This window comes from Chlorocebus sabaeus, chromosome 9, assembly GCF_047675955.1.
Source record: "Chlorocebus sabaeus isolate Y175 chromosome 9, mChlSab1.0.hap1, whole genome shotgun sequence".
In the NCBI taxonomy this organism is placed as follows: domain Eukaryota; kingdom Metazoa; phylum Chordata; class Mammalia; order Primates; family Cercopithecidae; genus Chlorocebus; species Chlorocebus sabaeus.
This window is the reverse complement of record NC_132912.1, coordinates 106,684,817-106,705,500: the sequence shown is the minus strand read 5'-3', so window position 1 is coordinate 106,705,500 and position 20,684 is coordinate 106,684,817. Positions and strand designations below refer to the sequence as shown.

The following is a 20,684-nucleotide window of genomic DNA, read 5'->3' as shown; positions in this document are numbered from 1 at the left end:
TCTTTATTTAAACTCCTAAAACACAATGGGTTAGTCTTGTTCTGAAAAAGACAGAGCAAGTCATTAAAAACCATGGTTCAAGTTCAAGAATCATTTTCCTGATCAATAAATCATCTTGGATGGATAATTACCTCCTCTTATCTACTTCCCTGTCACTTGGCTTCTGCTGAGATTAAACATCCATCTCAATGAATACTAACAACCTAGTACTATTGACCTTAGACTATTATTATTTTTTTCTACTCAAATATTAAGCATAATAAGATTAAGAAAGGAGGGGCTGGGTGCAGTGGCTCACGCCTGTAATCCCAGTATTTTGGGAGGTCAAGGTGGGCAGATCACTTGAAGCCAGGAGTTCGAGATCAGCATGGCCAAAATGGTGAAATCTTATCTTTACTAAAAATACAAAAATGAGAAAGGGTCTCACTCTGGGTGACCCTGACCTCTGACTGTCACCCAGAGTGAGACCCTGTCCCAAGAAGAAAAAGAAAAAAGAGAAAGTTATCTCCATGTTTTTACTCCTAGTGTTACCTGGGTAACTTGTTTGGTTGCTTGGTGTTGACGTATTGCTTGGAATTAAGAATTATTTGAGACATTGGTTTTAGGCTTTCCCTTTCATTACAGGTCTTAGGTTTGTTTTTGTTGTTGTAACATGACTCATTTATTTATTTTCTTTATCCCACCAGGGAATGATCTCAGCTTAAATGTCCCTCCTTGCCCTCCCTGGCTGTCTAGCTGCTCTGATTGCCATGTGGCCCCTCACTCTTACACCCTGTTTTTGTATCTGACATCACTGGTCTGTCTTTGTTTGCCTGCCTGTTCCTCCATCAGAATTTAAGTTCTGTGAGAGCAGAGGCTTTGTCTGTCTTATTCTTTGCTGTCTACCCAGGGCCTAGAACAGGGCTGGCATAAAGCAGATTCTCAGTAATTATTTGCTGTTTGAAGGAATGAATGATTCTTTAAAATTCAAATTGTCCCACAAAGTGTAAAGGTAAAGGTCAATTTCTTTCCCATCCTCCCTCTCACTCCCTTTCCCCTGAGACAAGCACCAGTACTGGTCTCTGGAATATCCTTCTGAGATAGTCTGTGCTTACATGTACTCTAAGTCATTGTAACCCCTTCTGTTTTACACAGATGTTAGCATGGCGTAGTATACTATGAGACACCACTTTTCACTGATGTGTGTCTTACAGACTCTTTCCTAGCTGTACATATAGGTTGGCCCCTACAATCTTTTGTCACATGTACCATCATGTATGTGACCAGTCTCTCCGTTCCTGGACTGTTTAGATGTTTTCTAATCTCTTGCCATTACCAATAAGGCTGCTGTGAACACCCTTGCTAGGTAACATAAGCTGTTCTTGATTTTGGTGGAACAGATACTGAGTCACATCCTGACCTCCTGGGCATGACCACTGCTTCTTAGTTTTGTTTGTGGTCCTAATTATCTCTTCTGGGCAACAGCCTGATGTGCCCAGTGACCCATGGTTTCATACGGGGAGATGAGGGATATCGTTTCAGAAAACACCAAGGTGGAAAGGGTCACGACTGGCTGCTTTGTTCTTTGCCAAGGTTGCTTCAAACAGTTGCAGCGCTCCAGCTGTCGGCTGACAGCAAGATTGACCTTCTTCCCACTTAATCATTTAGAGGCAGCTCAAAGCCAAATTGACCTCCTAGGACTGCGGATGATTCTATCAGCATGTTTGGAAAGAAACTTTAAAGCTCAGCGAAGACCGTATTTTTCACGTGAAGCCAGCTCTTCCGTGATAGCTGTAATTAAGTAAAGAGAGAGACTTAAGGACTCTTTGAGCACTAAAAGGCTCCTCCATTCAAAATGATCTGTGGGGAACCTTTGGCATATCTTTTTGAAAATGCTTACAGCAGAAACTTGGGTCTGCCTAGTGCTATATGTTTAAAAAGAATTGCATATGGTACTGTATTTGTTTTGTCTTTGGAAACTCTTTTTTCTTTCAATTATGAATTAGTCCCCCACATTGCTCTGGTTGAGGGAGGTCAGTGTGATTAAATTGAGTTCTGTTTAATAGATTCCTGGGAGACTAAAGGTGCTTTACAATGAGAGTGAAACCCTAGATCCTTTGGCACTTTCTGTTGTCATACAGATGAAAGCTTAACAAAAACAAATCATTGTGATGGTGTTATAGTTTAGAGGCAGAGAGAGAGCAGGCTTGAATGTTTCCTCCTTTTTTTCATAGTGGTCCTTCTTAGCAAATCCAGAAACATGATAAGCAGGGCCTGCAGAACCATTGTTTCTTTGACAGCTGGATGACTGCTGAGTTTGTTTGGGAATCAAGACTATATATATTTCAGGGATCCACCCAGTTCCTGACCTGAGATGAGGAGAGGCTTGGTAAGGCTCAGTACGTTTAGCTAGTCACTGTTTTTTTTTTGTTTTTTGTCTGTGAGCAATTTCGGTTTCCTAAATCTGATGAGTCTGTCATTGCTCTTTTGAAAAAGACAAGAAAGACACAGATCCCAGCCCAGGAAAAGCTGCTGGCTGGAAGAGACGATTAGTGGCTTTACCCTTGAGACTATGGTCTTTATAACTAGGCCAGGGAAATATGTCCCAAGGTCAGCTGAGGCAAATGTTTTTGGAAAGGAAGCTTCAAGTATTGTTTATATTTACAGAGAGACATTTCTGTTGAGTCCTCCTTGCTCACAGCTGAAACTGTGTTTTTAATCTCCCAGGCCTAGCATCCTCTCTTCCTGCTACTTGATCTTACTGAAATCTGGGAGGGGGAACTAGACTTTTTATATGGTTTTGGGATAACCAAAAGTCATTTTTAAAGACAAGAATAATCATGTAACAATCATCTCTAGTTAGTTTCCAATTTATTTCTATCTTGCTAAGAGATGTAATAAACCAAACCCTTAGGATCCTTACGTTAAATTGACTAAAGAATATAGATCTCCTTAGAATTATAAAGATTAAGTAGTTTTGAAGGTTTGCAAAGGAGTCTGTATCACGCTGATGGTGCATCCCCTAAGAGCACTCAGGTATGAAATTAAAAGCAGTTTTTCCCTAAGCCTCTGTGAATAAAGAGATATGTGGCTGAGGATTGCTAGGTGAGGTGTTTATTCTAAACACACCCAGAGAGCTTTTCTGCCTGTGGGAGCTGTCAAATATTTCTCAGCCTTTTTCTCCCTTCAGAATGGAAGCTGTCCTAACCTGGAATGTTTGTCATTTTTGGGGCCCTAATGATGAGGTTCTCCAGCTTGTTCTTTTAAGGAAAAACTTACGCTGTTAATTCAATTAGAGTGTTAGGCTGTTATTGTTGGCCCAGGAGAGTACATTTGTGAAGCATCACCAGGATCTATTAGAGTAACAAAAAGCCTGTTTGGGAGGCCTCTTCTAGAAAGAGAAGGTTTCTCTGGGATGGACCTATGAACACTTGAGACTCTATGGAGGCTCTTCCCTCTCCCCTTGAGGAAATGTCATTAGCAAATCTCAGCCACGCTTTTTCAGCACTTCTGGGTACTGCCCCACATAGCCTTTGTAAGTACCTTTCAATAGAGGTAGGACTTGGCCTTCAAATGCTTTACTGGGAGCTTTGCCACATTTGTTTGGAACTCTGATCTTTTCAATATCTTGACAAATTTCTGTCACATTGAAAGTAGATCTGTAGGCCGGGCACGGTGGCTCACACCTGTAATCCCAGCACTTTGGGAGTCCAAGCTGGGTGGATCACGAGGTCAGGAGATGGAGACCATCCTGGCTAACACGGTGAAACCCTGTCTCTACTACAAATACAAAAAATTAGCCGGGCGTGGTGGTGGGCGCCTATAGTCCCTGCTACTCGGGAGACTGAGGCAGGAGAATGGCGTGAACCCGGGAGGCGGAGCTTGCAGTGAGCTGAGATCGTGCCACTGCACTCCAGCCTGGGTGACAGAGCGAGACTCCATCTCAAAAAAAAAAAAAAAGAATCTGTACTTTGAAGAGCAATTGTTGTTCGCCGTTTTCTTTGTCTTAGGAAGGAGCGGAAAATCCCCAATGATACTCTCTAATGTGTATTTGTTTCCATTCGTCTCACATTTACATGTGCTAGGGAGTAGGTGGCCAAGATGAAACAGAGTCCCTGACTCAAGAAGCACCCCATCTGGTCAAGCACGGGGGGACTAGCTGATAGCCTAGGTTCCCCGGGGATAAGAAGCAGGATGACCTGAATGACCCTCTCCAGGCAAACTTGTCTCTAGAGAAGGGAAGAAACACTGAAAGTGAGGGGGAGAGCTGACAGCAGCAGAGGTCCCTTCTAGGTGGGGACTGTGCTTCACCAGGACTGCTGTCTACCTTCAGCCTTGTGGACTCCCCTTGGTGGATCTCTGCACAGCCTCTATTCTCCTCCAGCTAAAATAATGAGGCTATTTAATACTTCATGCTGGAGCCCCCAAATTATTCCAACTTACATAAAAATCGTTGAAGTCCCTAGGAAGAGATTGTTACAGCCTCAATTTTAATGGAAAAGGGGGCTAATATATATGTACAGTGTTTTGGTTTTGTGTAAAAAATAAGTCAAAGATTGTCCAACAGTGAGGGTAGCTTTTTTTATTCTTCACTACAGAGTGAGTTCGTTAAAAAAAAAAAAAATCACAACGAAGGTATGGAACAGTTATGAAAGGTGACCTACCAGGGCACACTTCTCAGTCCTCCTTAAATACCATCCTGCTACGGTGGTACATACCAGGATCTTTTTGACTCAGCAATTAAAAGGCCTGTTGGACAAATTCATGAACCAGTTGGTCTAGGGAGTTGCTCTCAGGTGCTGTAAGGTGAGACTTATTTCTTTTCTTTTTTTCTTTTTCCTCTCTACACAGGTGAAATTTAAGAAGGACACCACTTCCAAGGCAATTCATAGTATATTTAAGAATGCTATACAACTGCTGCGGGAAAAAGGACTTGTTTTCCAGAAAGATGATGGTTTTGATAACCTGTACTATGTAAGACACTTACAACTTAACTTTTTTTCCTTCATAGCTTCAATTACAAATATATTTATTACTTACGAATAACCACTTAATTATTATTAAAAATCATTAAGGAGATACATAACATCAGAAGTCAAAGTTGGTCCTTATCCTTCCCCAAGGTATCTCTTTTAATAATAGTTGACCTGTGAACCACACAAGTTTGAACTGTGTGGGTCCACTTATATGCAAACTTTTTCAGCCAAGTGCAGATGGAAAGTACAGTATTTGCAGATGTGAAACCCACATACAAGGAGGGCTAACTTTTCATACATGCAGGTTTCACAGAGCCAACTTCAGGACTTGAGTGTGTGTGGATTTTGGTATACCTGAGGATCCTGGAACTGATCCACTGAGTATACCGGGAGACAACTGTATATCCTTCTAGACATTTATCTGTACATTTACAAATGCATACATATAAATATATGCTCCTGTGGCTTTTTAATTGTTTCAAATCCCTGGCTTATGCAAGAGCCTTTTTGTTTTATAAAAAACGTGATCATCTTCTAAATCAACATTTCTCAATCTGAACACTATTCGGGCTAGGTGATGGAGTGTCGTGGGGGCCGTCCTGTGCATTGCAGGATATTTAGCAGTATCCCTGACCTTCACCTACTGGAGACCAGTAGCAGCACCCCAATTGTGACAACCAAAAATGTCCCTGGACATTGCCAAATGTCTCCTGGGACCATTGAGACTTGCTACTCTAGATAATGCTCTACACCTTTTTTGGTACAAAATAACACGTCACAGGCACCTTTCCACATTAGTAGTTATAAATCTACCTCATTATTTTTAACATCCTCAGGGTATTCCATACTATGGGTACCTGTCGTGTATTTTTTAGCCATTCCTTTTTGATGGATACTTAGGGTATTTCTAAGTTTTGCTGTTACAAATAGTGTTGCTGTGGCTATTTTTGCACAACTATGTTTGTGAACTCATGTCAGTATTTCTGTAAGATTGACTCTTAAAAGAAGAGCTGCTGGAGCAGATGGCATGGCCATTTAAGCTTTTGGTTGACACAGTGTGATGGGCCTACCTGAAGGCTGTACCAGTTGGCTCCCAGCAGGAGTATGGGCGCTTGTTTGCCTCACTCTTTCCAAGTTAAAAGTTCGCCTTTTTCTGCATACCTTTAATATTGGAGGAGCTAAGCTGGAAATGGGCCTTCTCAGGACGACTGACATCAGTGGTGTGGACTCAGTTACGTGCAGCTCTCCCAGAGACTGATCAAATTCCAGAAGTCTCACTATTTACAAGCAAGATTCCTGAGGGGGAGCTTTTCTTAATATGATGTTTCCTGATGTTCATTTACCCTAGTGACTCCCCACTTTAGAGGAATTTTAGAAATTAACAATACCATTTAAATAACTTTTGAAACAGGTATCTCGGTCTACATAAGGGCGAGTGCCTCCCACACCATCCCAGGATGGGAGTCCTGGCATGAGAAGGCCGGGTGGGAGTTAGTTGCTTCCTGGAAGCTGGAGAAGCTCACGGGGGCAGCTCACCTCGAGCCCCGCTCTGGGACACACGTTTCCTCCCAGCCCTTCAGAGAGTAGCCCTTCCTGAGGAGCAGCAGTCCAGGGCAAGGCGTGGCGGGGCTGGGCACTTCCTCGTGTGAATCATTGTGATCAAGCACAAATAGATCTCTTTTCACCATCTGTGACTTCACCCCTCCACTGCTTTGTAGTCACCTTTCTCCTGAAGCCCTGCCTTAGGGAAATGGTTAAAATAAGTCAACACTTCTGTTTGCCTAGTGCTTTCCTGCATTCAGCAGCTCTCACACATGACCTTGTTTAATCTTCGTCATAACCTCGTGAGCTGAGAGAAGGTAGGTGTTCTCAGGATGCCCCCTCCAGTAAGGCAGGTCAGACAGGCATTCTTGGGCCATCTTTAAGGAGGAAACTTACAGCTATTTGTTTGCATGTCTATTTTCTTTCTTCCTATCTTCCTCTCCCTTTTTCTCTTTCTTTCTTTTCTTTCTCTCTCTCTTTTTTTGTTACTAGATTCACTGTGGAACATGAAGGTGAAACCCATTGCATGCTGCTTCCCTCTTATCTGAGCTGATTGGAAAAGACTAAGTTGGCCAGGCGCAGTGGCTCACGCCTGTAATCCCAGCACTTTGGGAGGCTAAGTCGGGTAGATCACTTGAGGTCAGGCTTCGAGACCCGGCTGGTCAACATGGTGAAACCCTCATCTCTACTAAAAATACAAAAATTAGCTAGACGTGGTGGTGCACGCTTGTAATCCCAGCTACTCGGGAGGCTGAGGCAGGAGAATCACTTGAACCCAGGAGGCAGAGGTTGCAGTGAGCCAAGATCAGGCCACTGCACTCTAGCCTGGGCGGTAAGAGTGAGATTCCGTCTCAAAAAAAAAAAAAAAGAAAAAAAAAAATGGAAAAAGAAAAAGACTGTTATGTCTGCCTTTGAGAGCAGAACGTGTTTCAGTGGGTAGGCCAGCTTTACTCGCATGCTAGCTTGCTAGCTTGCCCTTGCAGGGTTTTTGTTTTTTTTCTCTTATTTTTCCTTGTGGTTGGGAGAAGCAAGAAAACTGATATAACACAAGACAGGTGTCACGGCTCAGAAGAAGAGGTCATGGGGTGAAGATCGGAGGCCTTGATCACTGTGCCTTGCTCAAAACTATAACAACAAATAAGAGAAATGTGTTATGAGTGTTGAAGAAGAAAGTTAGTTGCTCCTTAAAAGTGTGCAATTCCAGCTTTTTTTTGTTTTAACCTCATTGCCCCAGTGAACCAACCAACTCCCAAGGACGTGTCCTCTGGGCAGAACTGGTTTGACACTAGGCCAAGTATCAAACACCACATTGATGGTGTAGGGATGATTGTTATGAAATCTTTAAAAGCTATCCTGAATACTAATTTGGGAGTCTGGATGACACAACTGCTGTGTTACCTAAGAACACTCTCTCTCTCAACTATTTTTCCTATTTAGGTAACCAGAGAAGACAAAGACCTGCACAGAAAGATCCACCAGATCATTCAGCAGGACTGCCAGAAACCAAATCGTAAGTGGCATATAATGTACAAGTGACACCCTGGTGCCCTGAAAGGGGATACTGTCTCCCGGGGAGCACTGGATGGAGAGTCAGGAGACCTGGGACTTTTCCCAGTAATGACTTGGAAAGGCGATAATCAAAGTACCTGCCCTCCCTGAGCCTCCATCTCCTCTCTAAACGAGTGTTAGGCTAGCACAATTGTTGTAACTTTGGCTATACATAAGATTCAGCCTTGGAGCTCTCTAAACATTCAGAGCCCAGATTCTACCCTGGGGATTCTGTTTCTATAGAGGATGAGCTGGGGGCTAGACAGGGAATTCCGATACAGTGAGGTAAGGTCACCACACTAGGACGTTTTGATGTCATTCTGTTTCTCATGTTCTCTCTGATTTGTGTTATTTCCTATTTCATGCTTGCCCCTTTTCTTTGAACACAAACCTGACATTTCCCTCTATTCTAACATCAAAGTCTTTCAGTGTTGGAAGGAATGGTTCTAGACATGACAGTTTGTGAACGGTGTAATTCAGTCATCTTGGAAACTGATAATTTGCAAAAGAAATGGTTTAGAACATGGTTTTGGTAGAGTTAGTTCAGCCCCTAGTGGTTAGACTCTGAAACTGTAGCTAGTCTGACAAGGAACAATACCATTTCCACACTAGTTAGAAAGAGAAGAAAGCATTAGTTCCATCTTTAAATGCTATATAAACTGACCGATCTTAAAGGTGACTTTTCAAAGTCTAGCTTTTGCAAACACGTACTATAATAAGAAGTGTTTAAAAGGTTTGTTAATGACCCCAAGTCCCTGATCTGCCACTGAACTCCACCTCCAGTCCTTCGGCCCATAGATCCCTGGGGCCTGGCCCTGTGCCAGGTTGAGTCAGTGGGTGAAGCTGGGCCAGGTTTCCAGCCCCAGTATTTATGGTAGACAGCCCTAGTTAACCTTTAAGAAGCCATGAGGTCGGATCCCAGAGTGGTGTGACAGCAGCTCTTAAACTCAAAGCAATATATTATTTCAATGCAAGTGAATGGACTTTGTTCACTTCATTCAGAACAATAAGAACAAATATCCTTCAGTTGAGGGAAAAGTCCATCTGTCCGCAATTGAAGGAGCTTTTGAGAGCAGTGCAATGTGGGATTCCTCAGCCAAGAAGGGATGAGAAGATGCTCCCAAGATAACATCGATGCAGTCACCCTAGTCATGGGCCTCCTGGCCAGATTCTTATTTTCATCGGCATTAGGAATAGAATGGATTGAACCCTAGGGCTCCTAGGGCTAGTAAAGCACATGAAAAGAATTCACATTTCATTTGGACTTGGCTCTCTGAAGTGTCCTGAAAGTGGCAGGTTTAACATCTACATCTACCCATAGCTCATCAAGTGGACAGGCCCTGCCACTCAGTCTGTGAATGGGAGCCTCTAAAAGCCACTAGCCAATCACCTGGCCCTCTACACTCAAAGGAGCCGAATTCTGAAGCCTGAATTACTGACAATGCTGATAAAAGATGTAAGAACTGTGTTGGAACCTGCACCCCGCTTCATAATGTCATAACATAGCAATTCAGAATAGTAATGTATGTGCCTCATAAAAAGCCAAGCAGTGCAAAAATACACACCAAAAAGTCAGACTCCCTCCCAGCACTGAGCCCCACCTTCTGTGTTCTCCTCTCCAAAGGCAGTGGTTGTTATTAGTTACTTGTATATCCTGTTGGATATGTGTTCTCTATCAAGGATAAACTATACAGATATGTACTTACAAACATATCTGTATTATTTATCCTTGATAGAAAACACAAGGGAAGGCTGGGCGTGGTGGCTCAAGTCTGTAATCCAAGCACTTTGGGAGGCCGAGACGGGCGGATCACGAGGTCAAGAGATCGAGACCATCCTGGCTAACACTGTGAAACCCCGTCTCTACTAAAAAATACAAAAATTAGCCGGGCGAGGTGGCGGGCACCTGTAGTCCCAGCTACTCGGGAGGCTGAGGCGGGAGAATGGCGTAAACCCGGGAGGTGGAGCTTGCAGTGAGCTGAGATCCGGCCACTGCAGTCCAGCCTGGGCGACAGAGCGAGACTCCGTCTCAAAAAAAAAGAAAAAAAAAAAAAGAGAGAAAACACAAGGGAAGTTTAGCCGATGATATACATTGTCCCACACCTTGTATTTTAGATCTAACATTGCCTTCTAGAGGTCATTTGCCAACAGTACACATAAAAGTGTCTATGTCTTTTCATTAGCTGGACAGTATGCTGTTATACATGTAGGTAAATATCCAACCCTCGATCTAACCATTCCTACTGTGCCTTTAGTTCCTTTCTAACCTTTCATACAGAATATAGCCTGGAGTTTTTCCTTGTCAGGAAGATTGGTAGAAGGACTCGAAGTCATTTATGAGTGTCTCACAAAGGCTAACCCTTCAATAATGAAAGGACTGTGAACATCAAGCCTGTCTTAAGTCCCTGAAGGATTGATATTTGTTTTCTGAAGATGGGCAGTGTGGCGGCATTGTGAGGAGCTGTGCTCTGGAGCCACCTTGCCTAGGTTTGAATCCCAGCTCTGCCACTTGGTAACTGTGTAACATCGGGCAAGTGTCTCGGGTTCTTTAAATGCAAAGTGGGGATAATAATAGTACCTACACGATGGGTTTTTATAAGAAGTCAATGAATGGGCATTTAGAAAGTTAGAAGAGTACTCAGTGCATAATTGAGATCCAAAAAGTGTTAAATAAAAATGAAGTTCTTTTCTAATGGCACAAGTGGTAGCCCCTAATTCTCTAGCCTGGAGGCCTGAAGGCTCACCTTCTACTTGGTTTATTGATCTGGAAGGAAGCAGTTTCAGAGATAATCTGTATGTGGATTTTGCTCTATTATTGTTGGAGTAAAGTTGACAAAATCTGGATTTTGGCTTTCAGTATGGGTACAATAATGGCAAATTATCCAAAAAGAAAGAGTTCTATGTTGAACATGTCTTTTTATCTCTAACTTTTTACCTGAAAATGTTCCAATTTATCAAAAAAAATTAAAAGACTGCTATACTAAACACTGATATACCCTTCACCTAGACTGACTAAAAGCTTCAGTTTGTATTTGCTGAGCATGGGGACCTTCTCCTGTTTGATCACCAAATCATTTCACACCTAAGAAAATGAACATTTGGTGAGTTCCAAAACGGCAGCCTTTCACTAAATGTTCCTTTATACCATTTGCTTTCCAAAAATCTCCCGTGTATTTAGCTCAGGTTCATTTTTTACTAACCCAGAGCTGGAGAGAACTGCTGCTTTTGGTAGAAACTGAGTACCATATAACACTCCTCATACTGGAGGATTTTTTTTTAACTTACGATAAACTTTTAAAAAAGAATTAAAGAAGTTTAGCCTTTTGTAGTTATAGTAGTAGGTTATATCTAAAATGTATCTTTATGTCACTTGGGTCTCTAGAACATCGGCATTTGTGCTTTCTGGTGGAGGTATGATGGGGTATAGTATGAATCAGGCTGCATGCGAAAGTTCTTGGGAAAATATAAGGCGCAGTTATCACCGCTCATAGAGATCCATCATGAGATAACTATGTCTGCTAGGCAAACACTTTTCAGAAAAGTCTGCTTCGGCTTGTGGGTTTGTTCCAGAAGAGTCGAATTATGTAATTGAACTAACCACTGGGGACCTCCTTGCTGGCCTTTCCTACTTTTACTGTTTTCTAATAATTTCTCACTTAGAGAAGAATCTAAGGCCAGGCACAGTGGCTCACTCCCATAATCCCAATGCTTGGGAGGATTGCTTAGGCCAGGAGTTTGAGACCAGCCTGGGCAACATAGGAAGACCCTGTCTCTACAAAAAATAAAAATTAAAAATAGAGAGGAGTCTAAGTTCACATTACCCATGTGACTGGAAATCACTTTTGAACAGCCTCACCAGATAACCCTCAGCAGAACAGCCTTTCTGAATAAATAGTTGAAGGCCTCTGAGACAGTCAGTATCACTGCTTCGGGCCCCACGGGTGCCTGTAAGTCATCTTGAGCCCTGGGTCCAAGCATCCAAGCCTTGCAGAAACTAAAGGCTGAGCAGCACTAAATTGCTTGTGCTTCTCCCTACTGTGTGCAGGTCTGTGTGACTGGAGCCCCTCACCCTCCATCATCAAACCTATCCTCGCTTGCTGGTCAGCTCTTCCTCCTTGAGAGGCTTTTCTTCTTGGGAAGGGCTGAGTTCCTTCTCTAGAGCAGGAACTAAGTTACATTCATCTTCTTGGGTTATGGATATGATGAACCAAATCATAGTAGTTCCCCCTGGTCTCTCATCCACACAGCCACCCTGAGAAGGAGGTGATTTTGTTCCCGGGAATGACTTGGTCCCAGTTATAGAGCCAGGGCTTGAATTCAGATATGGTGGACTCCAGTGGCAGCTCTCAGTCTGCCGAGCTCTACTTGCTTCTCCTTGCTCAGCACTGCACACATAGTAGGTGTTCAGGAAGTCTGTGGAGTGAATGTTGAAGAAACAGCCTGGAAGTGTGGACACCAGCAATCCCAATCGGGAGGAGTAATGAGTGGACTCAGCCACTAGAGGTCAGAATTTAGCAAATCTTTGTTAGCCCAGGAGCAGTCTCTGAACCTTAGGGTTGGAAAGGGCCTTGGAAGTGGTTTTCACGACAGCTGAGAACACTGAGGCCTAAGGATGACTTGCCCAAAGCTACAGAAGTGCACCAAACGTTGAACCATGCTTTGCCTTACACTGCAACACCTCTTTGAGCACCTTCCTGAAGCCTAAAGCATTTTTCATCTGAAAACAACTTTCAGTGATTGTGTGGAGCACCTTTTGTGTGCCAGGTGGTACTGGGTATACAGCAGAGAGAGACCATACCTGGCCCTACCATGGAGTTTTAAACTGTGACAACTGGAGAGGGTTTGCTTTTGGTAAAGAAGTTTGACTTTGACTCAAAGTTAGAAATATATTTTACATCATGACCCAATAAATTATATAATTCTAATGCATAAGATATTTATGGAATAAAGTTTCATGAATTAATATGTATCCAAATTACAATGCAAGATATTCTGTAATGTTCTATTTCTGCTCCCTTTTAGTTTGGTAAGAAAAAGAATGCTGATCGCAACCTACAAAAATTGGTTTCATGATCCCCTAATAGGCACAACCCTCAGTTTGACTACTGCCGACCTAAAAGGAAGGAGCTGAGGCAAAGTTAATACAAGTAGAGAGAGTTGATTTGGGCCAAGTTTCAGGATTGCAGCTAGGGAGCACAGATTCAGGTTTCTCTGAATATACACTCTGATGAGCAGCAGTGATAAGTGGATTTTTTTTTTTTTTTTTTTTTTTTTGAGATGGAGTCTCACTCAGTCACCCAGGTTGGAGTACAGTGGTGCAATCTCAGCTCACTGCAACCTCCGCCTCCCGGATTCAAGTGATTCTCCTGCCTCAGTCTCCTGACTAGCTAGGATTACAGGTGCACGCCACCACACCTGGCTAATTTTTGTATTTTTAGTAAAGACGAGGTTTCACCATGTTGGCCAGGCTGGTCTCGAACTCCCAACCTCAGGTGATCCACCCACCTCAGCCTCCCAAAGTTCTGGGATTACAGGCGTGAGCCATGCGCCTGGTCCATAAGTGGATTTTTAAAAGCCAAAAAGGAGGACAGAGCTGATACAAAGTTGTTTGTCAGGAATTCTCATTGGTTTATAGATAACATTGATTGGTGACTGGCTATACATTGTTAAGCTATAGGGTGTGGATTATAGTGTTCAATTTCACATAATTAGGCTAATTTATAACTACTTGTGCCAATAGCAAGCAGTTTCCGAGGTGAATACCTAATGAGGAGTAGAGCGAGATTGCCGTTTCATCGTCGTGTCTCCCAGGGCCTGATAATTAAAAGGACTTGCATTCTTCCTATTTTATTTTCTCATTACCAGTGTTTAGGTCATTGATTTCAACTAGGAAAGAGGTTGTTAACTCTGAGTTTATATTGTTGTGTGCCAGATGGTCTTAGTTTTGGGCAGAGGATAAGAGGTTACTAGGAATACAACTATCACAGATGAGACTTTTGGAAGCCAGGAAGAGAGGAATGAGAACAGGCCAAAGGTAGGAATCCCTTCTCACCAGACAGCCCCATCAAATCAGGACTTAGAGGGAAGCATACGGAGGCTGCAGCAAACCAGCTCTGCTGTGAGTCTCAAGAGGGCTCCCCCCTGAGAAGCTAGAGGTTTGGCACTGAATAGGTTACACTTATACATGTAATTACCCCAGAGAAAAAAGTTTATCAAGCACTAAAAATCCACTAGGTTATGGATTAAAAAAAAAAGATCTTTGATTGGGAATCCTTGAAGGTTGAAGTTCAGAGTCCCTGAGCAGTGGCTCCACGTCACCGTGGTGACATCAGGGGCCTAAGAACAGATGTTTCTGTTTTGTTTTTGTGATCATATAGATCATGCATCTCAGACTTTAATGTGCATAAGGATCATCTGGGGATCTGGTCAGAATGCAGGTGCCCAGACAGGAGGTATGGAGAGGACAGAGGAGGGCCTGACGGTTGTGACCACGCTCAGCCACCTGCATTTTTCCTGCAGACATGGAGAAGGGCTGTCACTTCCTGCACATCTTGGCCTGCGCTCGCCTGAGCATTCGCCCGGGCCTGAGTGAGGCTGTGCTGCAGCAGGTTCTGGAGCTCCTGGAGGACCAGAGTGACATCGTCAGCACAATGGAGCACTACTACACAGCGTTCTGAGCAGAGACACGCAGACCAGCTGAGGAGGACAAAGATAAGGTGGCGTTCACTCCCAGGCTCTGACTTTCAACATCATGCAGGGGCTTGTCTGTCTGGAGGCAGTTACCTCATAATAAACTATAAAATATGGTCATTTTGGGAATGGGATTTGGCATAAATGTGGTTGGCTGCCTTCTGTCTGCTGTGTCCTTGGGGTACAATGACTTTGATCTTAGCCATGACACAACAAGAAAACCCTCCCGGTTGGCCTCCTGGCTGGACTGCGCATTGTTCGCAGAGCAGAATGGGGAGGAAACAGTGTTGGCAGCTTAACTGATGTGTGTGGTTGGAGTCTCTACCATGGCAAAGGGACACCACAGGGTAGTGAACGTTCAGGAACTGAAGGGCATATGGCCTGATCACACAGTTCTAAGCTTTTCAAAACTTCGGGTTATCAGAGACCTTCCTGTGGGCCTCTCTTGATGGCTAAGAACCAGTTTAGGGGAGTAGTTCTCTCTGGATGAGTGTCACTTGCTTACAGTTTCTGTGACTCAAGTACCAGCAGTGGGGTTGAGACCTGGGTTGATGCTATTTACAAGCCTGCCCAGAGATGGGAATAAACAGAGATCCACGGCATGACTATATGTTTGTCATTTTCCTTTTATTTCCTTGGGAATCGAAAGGTGTCCCAGTACATTTCCCTGCACTTGCAGAGGTGCATGACTAAATACATTGTCCCTCAATGCCCCTGAAGATCACAGAGGCAGTCAGCCAATTGCCTGGCAGGCAGTAGATGTTATTTTCAGGGTTGCCGCTGAGTGTGCAGGATGTGCTGACACCATCCAGACAAAGACTCGGTATGTGCCCAGACAGGTGATGGAGTCATGCTTTTGCTCAGAATGACAAGGTAAAGGAAAAACATCTGAGGTATGTTGTAGGCCTGTTCTGACAGCAAAATGACAAATCCAGCCAGCAAAAATAAAGTGTGGAGAAAGATTTGGAGTTAATTACAGTCATTTAACAGAAGGCACTGCCTTCGTCTGCCGCATTTGCTCTTGATGTAATAAGCTCTTCGTGGCTCAACTGGTGATCCTTTAGGCCTGGAGAGTTGCTCCTCTCTCCATGGAAACAGGACAGTCTTTATACACAGAAGTCCGCTGCAGCTGGATATGTCAGGCTGAGAGCTAGGACCAGTGGATTGCCTCCTGTCATAGACTTTTGGCAAACCTTTGCTGATTTCTGAAAGTGATTATGTGGCTGCCCTGCATCTTCTCTGTGTACAGAAGGGTCCCTAGAATAGAGTCTGCCTGGAACGATGTCCTGGGCAGTTCTTCCTTGAGGTCAGCAGCTCTTCCACATTGAATGCTTCTTTGATTAGTGGGGCTGCCCAGCAAGGAGTCCAGAATCAGAAGGTAAAAAGGGCATACCCTTGCCTACAGCAACTCTGCTCTTAAGGGTTTATCTCAGGGAGATGACCACACCAGTGTGAAAGGATGATTGCACAAGATGCTCGTTGCTGTGTAATCTAGAATTCTATATTGGGGAAAATATCTATAGGGAAAAAGTTAATTACGGTTCTTGGGCACAATGAAATGCTATGCAGCCATGAAAAAAATGAATGCAGACAGTGTTGCCATGGCATACTGTCCCCAATAGATTTAGTGGGAAGTAGATAGAGTTATAGATCTGTTTCTATAGAATAACACCATTATCTACAGCTCCCTGTGTGTATGTATATATCCGTAGAGAGAATGTATATTTCTGCATGGAGATCTTTATAAGTGTAGCACATGTGTATATATATATACAGTCGACCACTCCCTTCTCCTGGAAGTACTTTCCGCATTGGGCTTTCAGGACACTGAGCTCTCTGGTTGCTCCTTCTCGGGTTCCTTTGTTCAGTGCTCTGCCTCCCTGAGGGCTCAGTCCCAGACCTCTTTTCTATCTGGCTTGCTCCCTGGGGGGTCTCTAGCAACCACATGGATTATACCATCTACGTGCTGTCCAACTCCTCAATTTAAACCCAAAATGGGCCTCTTCCCTGAACTGCAGACCCCTATATCCAGTTTGCTACTGACATATCCACTTAGGTCTCTAATGGACATCTCAAACTTCATAGGCCCAAAGCCAGGATCCCAATTACTCCTGACCCCAGGCTTGCTCCTGATAGCAACATGAAGCAGCCAAATGCCTAGGCAGAGAGGGGCGGGTCCCAAATGAAACCCCACGTTCAAGTGAGGAGCAGCCTGAAGGCTAAAAGACCAGACTGCTGGTCCTGGATGAAACCCACCACCCAGAGTGGGAACTTCTGTTCCTGTTTGCCCACCCTTTCCCAATCGATTCTTTCTGAATAAACGCCTTAACCAATTGAATGTTGCCTTTTCCAATAATACCTACAGCCTGCCCCTCCCCCATTCTGAGCCCATAAAAAGACCCGGACTCAACTGTATTAGGGGGACTTTCCCGCCTTTGGGTAGGAAAGACCCCCGTGTCCCCTCTCTGCTGAAAGCTGTTTCATCACTCAATAAAACTCCCAGCTTTGCTCATTCTTCCACTGTCAGCACATTCTCATTCTTCTTGGGCGCTGAGCAAGAACTCAACCAGTGTGTAAGCCATACTTCGCCCAAGGCGGGTGAAGTGGGCGGGCCATCTCCTGCAGCAGGTAGCATTATCAAGCAAGGCCCAGGCAGGGTGTCACCAGCCAGAGGTCCCTGGCTTGCAAAGTAACCGAGAAAAAAATGCTGTGCCACTCCTTTGGAAAATTTCCCTGATTCAGGAAGAGGCAGCTCCATCATCCAGTTGCTCAAAGCGAATCCGTTGGCTTCTTTCTTTCTATCATACCTCACATCCAATCTGTCTGTAACTAATTTGGCTCTACCTTCAAAATATCTCCAGAATCTAACTGCTTCTCCCTCCTCCCAGCCTCCTGACAGTCCTCCCTGCTTCCATCCCGGCCCGTCTTGGGCTGTTCATAGCACAGCAGCTGCTGCCACCATGTTATGCTCCCACTCTCCTACAGCCTTTGGTCCTGCCCCAGGTAGGAGCCTGAGGCTGCACAGAGGTCAGCACAGCCCCACTTGCCCTGCCCTCCTGCCCTCCCAGCCCAGCTGCATAGGCCTTGCTGCACACACGCCTCGGCATATTCCTGCCTTAGGGCGGGTGCTCCCACTGTTTCCTCTTCCCAGGTAACCATGTGAAGTGCCTCCTTCTGCCCTCTTTCCAGTCTTTACTTGAGTGTCACCTTCTCAGCAAGGCCTGCCCTCATTCCTCTTTTGCTGTTTGTAACCTGCCTCCTGTCCCCCTTCCCAGAACTCCCTTTCCTACTTCATTTTTCTTTGCAGTGTTTGATACTGCCTAACACACTCCATGGTTTCTTACTTGCCCTATTTATTATTTTTCCCCAATAGACAGAATGTTCCATGATGGCAGAATTCTCTGTTTTGTTTCCTTCCATGTCCCCAGCACCTAGAACAGTGCCTGACACATCTCCTAAGCAATACGACCAATAAGTGTGTGTGTGTCTGGCTGCCTTCCAGCTGCCAGCGTCTGCCTCCGGGCTGCCAGTGTCTGCTTCCCGGCTGCCAGTGTCTGCCTCTTTCCTGAGGGGAGCAATTGGGGGAGGTGCTTTTTCGCACGTCTTAGTAGGCTGTGCAGGCTGGAAGTGCTCAGAAGTCACACCCCCAGGAAGCAGCCTCAGCTGACAGCACCTTGGGTATAAATGCCCCAGCTCCCTCGCCCTCAGGTAAGCATTGCCAAGGCACATGTTCCACACTCTTTTCCAGAGTTCCTCTGTGGAACTGAGCACCATCCATCTACCCACAGGAGCAGCTAACCTGATAACTACCAGCCTCATCCTCCCTGGCTTACTTCCCTGCTCCCCTTTACCACATGCTGACCTCCCAAATGCATTTCTTGCTTTCCGATCTCTGTCTCAGGATTGGCTCCTGGATGAACACAAACACTGTGTTCACAAATATATTTGGGAAATGCTGGATGAATAATTATATACATCAGACAGAGTACTAGAAATGCTCACCAAAGGGATGCACGTGTTACCTCTGCATGGTGAGATCTCAGGTGCTTTTTACCCCACATAGCTATCCTTTGGCAGTTTTATAATTAGCAAATGCTCACCCTTCCACTGTCAGTACATTCTCATTCTTCTTGAGTGCTGGACAAGAATTCAACCGGTGTGTAAGCCAGACTCGGCCCAGGTGGTCTCAAACTCCTGACTCCTTACATAATTTCTACAAAAATTATAAAGCTGTTTCCCACTCCCCACCCCACACTCATGTAACCTGAAACATGAGTAAACCAAAAATGAGGTAGGCCTCTGTCTTCTACAGCAACATCAGAACTCTAAGAACATGAGGGACTCTTAGAAAACTCTCTGGAGTTAACCACAGTTGGGTCACAGCTCATGTACTGAAGACCAGCCAGAGGGTTCCCCTGAAAAGGAGGGAAACTGAACAAACATTCTCCAGTTCTCTTGGTGTGCACATGTTTCAGGAGGTGTGAACCCCACATGTAGCTTGTGTAGGCAGGAAGACAAATAGTGCTACTGTCTGGTCAAGGATTTGTTTGAAGAGCCATGATTATCCCCATATGGTAAGCTACCCGTGCTCCCCATCCCTGTAAGACACTTCTTTCTCATTACTTTCTCCTCTGATGGTGTGCCAGGATGCTGGCCGAGAGAAGCCAAGTGGAAAGAAGGCTGTTCAGTGACGAGGAACCTAAGACTTAGTGCCAAGGACTGAAACTAAGTAAACTTGTAGTTTTCCATGATGGAAACATCTACGCTTTCTCATTAGTGGCCTTTACAGCAGTTACCCCAAAGAAGTGTCTCATTGTTTTCTTACACATTTATGTGAAACATACAGGCAAACTCAGAAAGACTATTATAAGACTCACCAGAGATGCCTGCACAGGTACTGGGGGAAAAGCAGGACCATCCTGGAGGGAGATGGTGTCTGTGGACAAAGAACTCTGCAGTGGTTCTTATTTGCATGACTTCCACTGGTGGAGGCTCTAAATATGAGCTCAAACTCCCACGTAAGTGAGTTTTCATTGTAATCCAGAATCTTTTAACATCAGCCTACTTCTTTTTAACTTGCACTATCATCTGTTAGCCTCTACTGTATTTATTAAATAAACCTAAATAGGTAAATCACAGTACAGCAAAAGGTTCTGTGTTCCCCAGAATTCTAAATCAAACTCCAAATTCCTGAAGAGGCCCTAGTCGTTTCCTATATGTCAAATTTAAATGATAGGTTTTCATTTTGGAACATAAAGAGAGGGATTTTGAAGACCACAGCATAGCCCTGGGGTTTTTGGATAGAGATAATAAAGAGACAATCAGTTCTCAAACAGATTTGAGAAAATGTCAGTGTGAATTGGTGAAAAATCTGGGTTGGAAATAGTGCCATTTTATTAATTCAGGTCTACCCAGTGGTCTTTATTAAACCTGAATTACCATGAAGGAACTGGTTTTGCTCTTAGGGAATTTGCTTTAATAAGAACTAATTGTGTATCAGTTACTAGTATCATTTAATTATTATGTATTTATCATTTAATATTTAGGTGATGTAAAAGTACTTCAACACAAGAGAATTGAAAACATGGCCACACAAACACTTGTAAGCAAATGTTCACAGCAGCATTATTCCTAATAACCAAAAAGTAGAAACAACCCAAATGTCCATCAGTCAGTGAATGGATAAACAAAAAGTGGGCTATCCGTACAATGCAATATTACTCAATGAAGTACTAATATACACTAAAGTATGGTGAACCTTGAAGAAATTAAGTACAAGAAGCCAGACACAAAAGACCACATGTTGTATGATTCCATTTATATGAAATGTCCAGAAAACAGGCACATCCACAGAGAAGTAGATGAGGCCAAGTGCAGTGGGTCACCTGTAATCCCAGCACTTTTGGAGGCCGAGGTGGGCAGATCACCTGAGGACAGGAGTTCAAGACC

The 20,684-nt window shown here is 44.1% G+C and overlaps 1 protein-coding gene across 4 annotated transcripts in view; it reads left to right on the top strand.

Annotated features, from left to right (window-relative positions):
* Window positions 1–20,684, top strand: part of STN1 (STN1 subunit of CST complex) — a 52,039-nt gene that overhangs the window by 21,311 nt on the left and 10,044 nt on the right. For 2 of the 4 annotated variants that reach the window (XM_007964028.3, XM_073019311.1), the window contains 3 exons: window positions 4,831–4,953; window positions 7,935–8,007; window positions 14,565–15,343. In XM_007964028.3, the coding sequence (XP_007962219.1) occupies window positions 4,831–4,953; window positions 7,935–8,007; window positions 14,565–14,722 (354 nt within the window). In that variant the 3' untranslated portion in view covers window positions 14,723–15,343. Of the gene's footprint in view, window positions 1–4,830; window positions 4,954–7,934; window positions 8,008–14,422; window positions 15,344–20,684 lie in introns of those variants that run through there. The other 2 variants (XM_073019312.1, XM_073019310.1) reach the window with 2 other exon arrangements.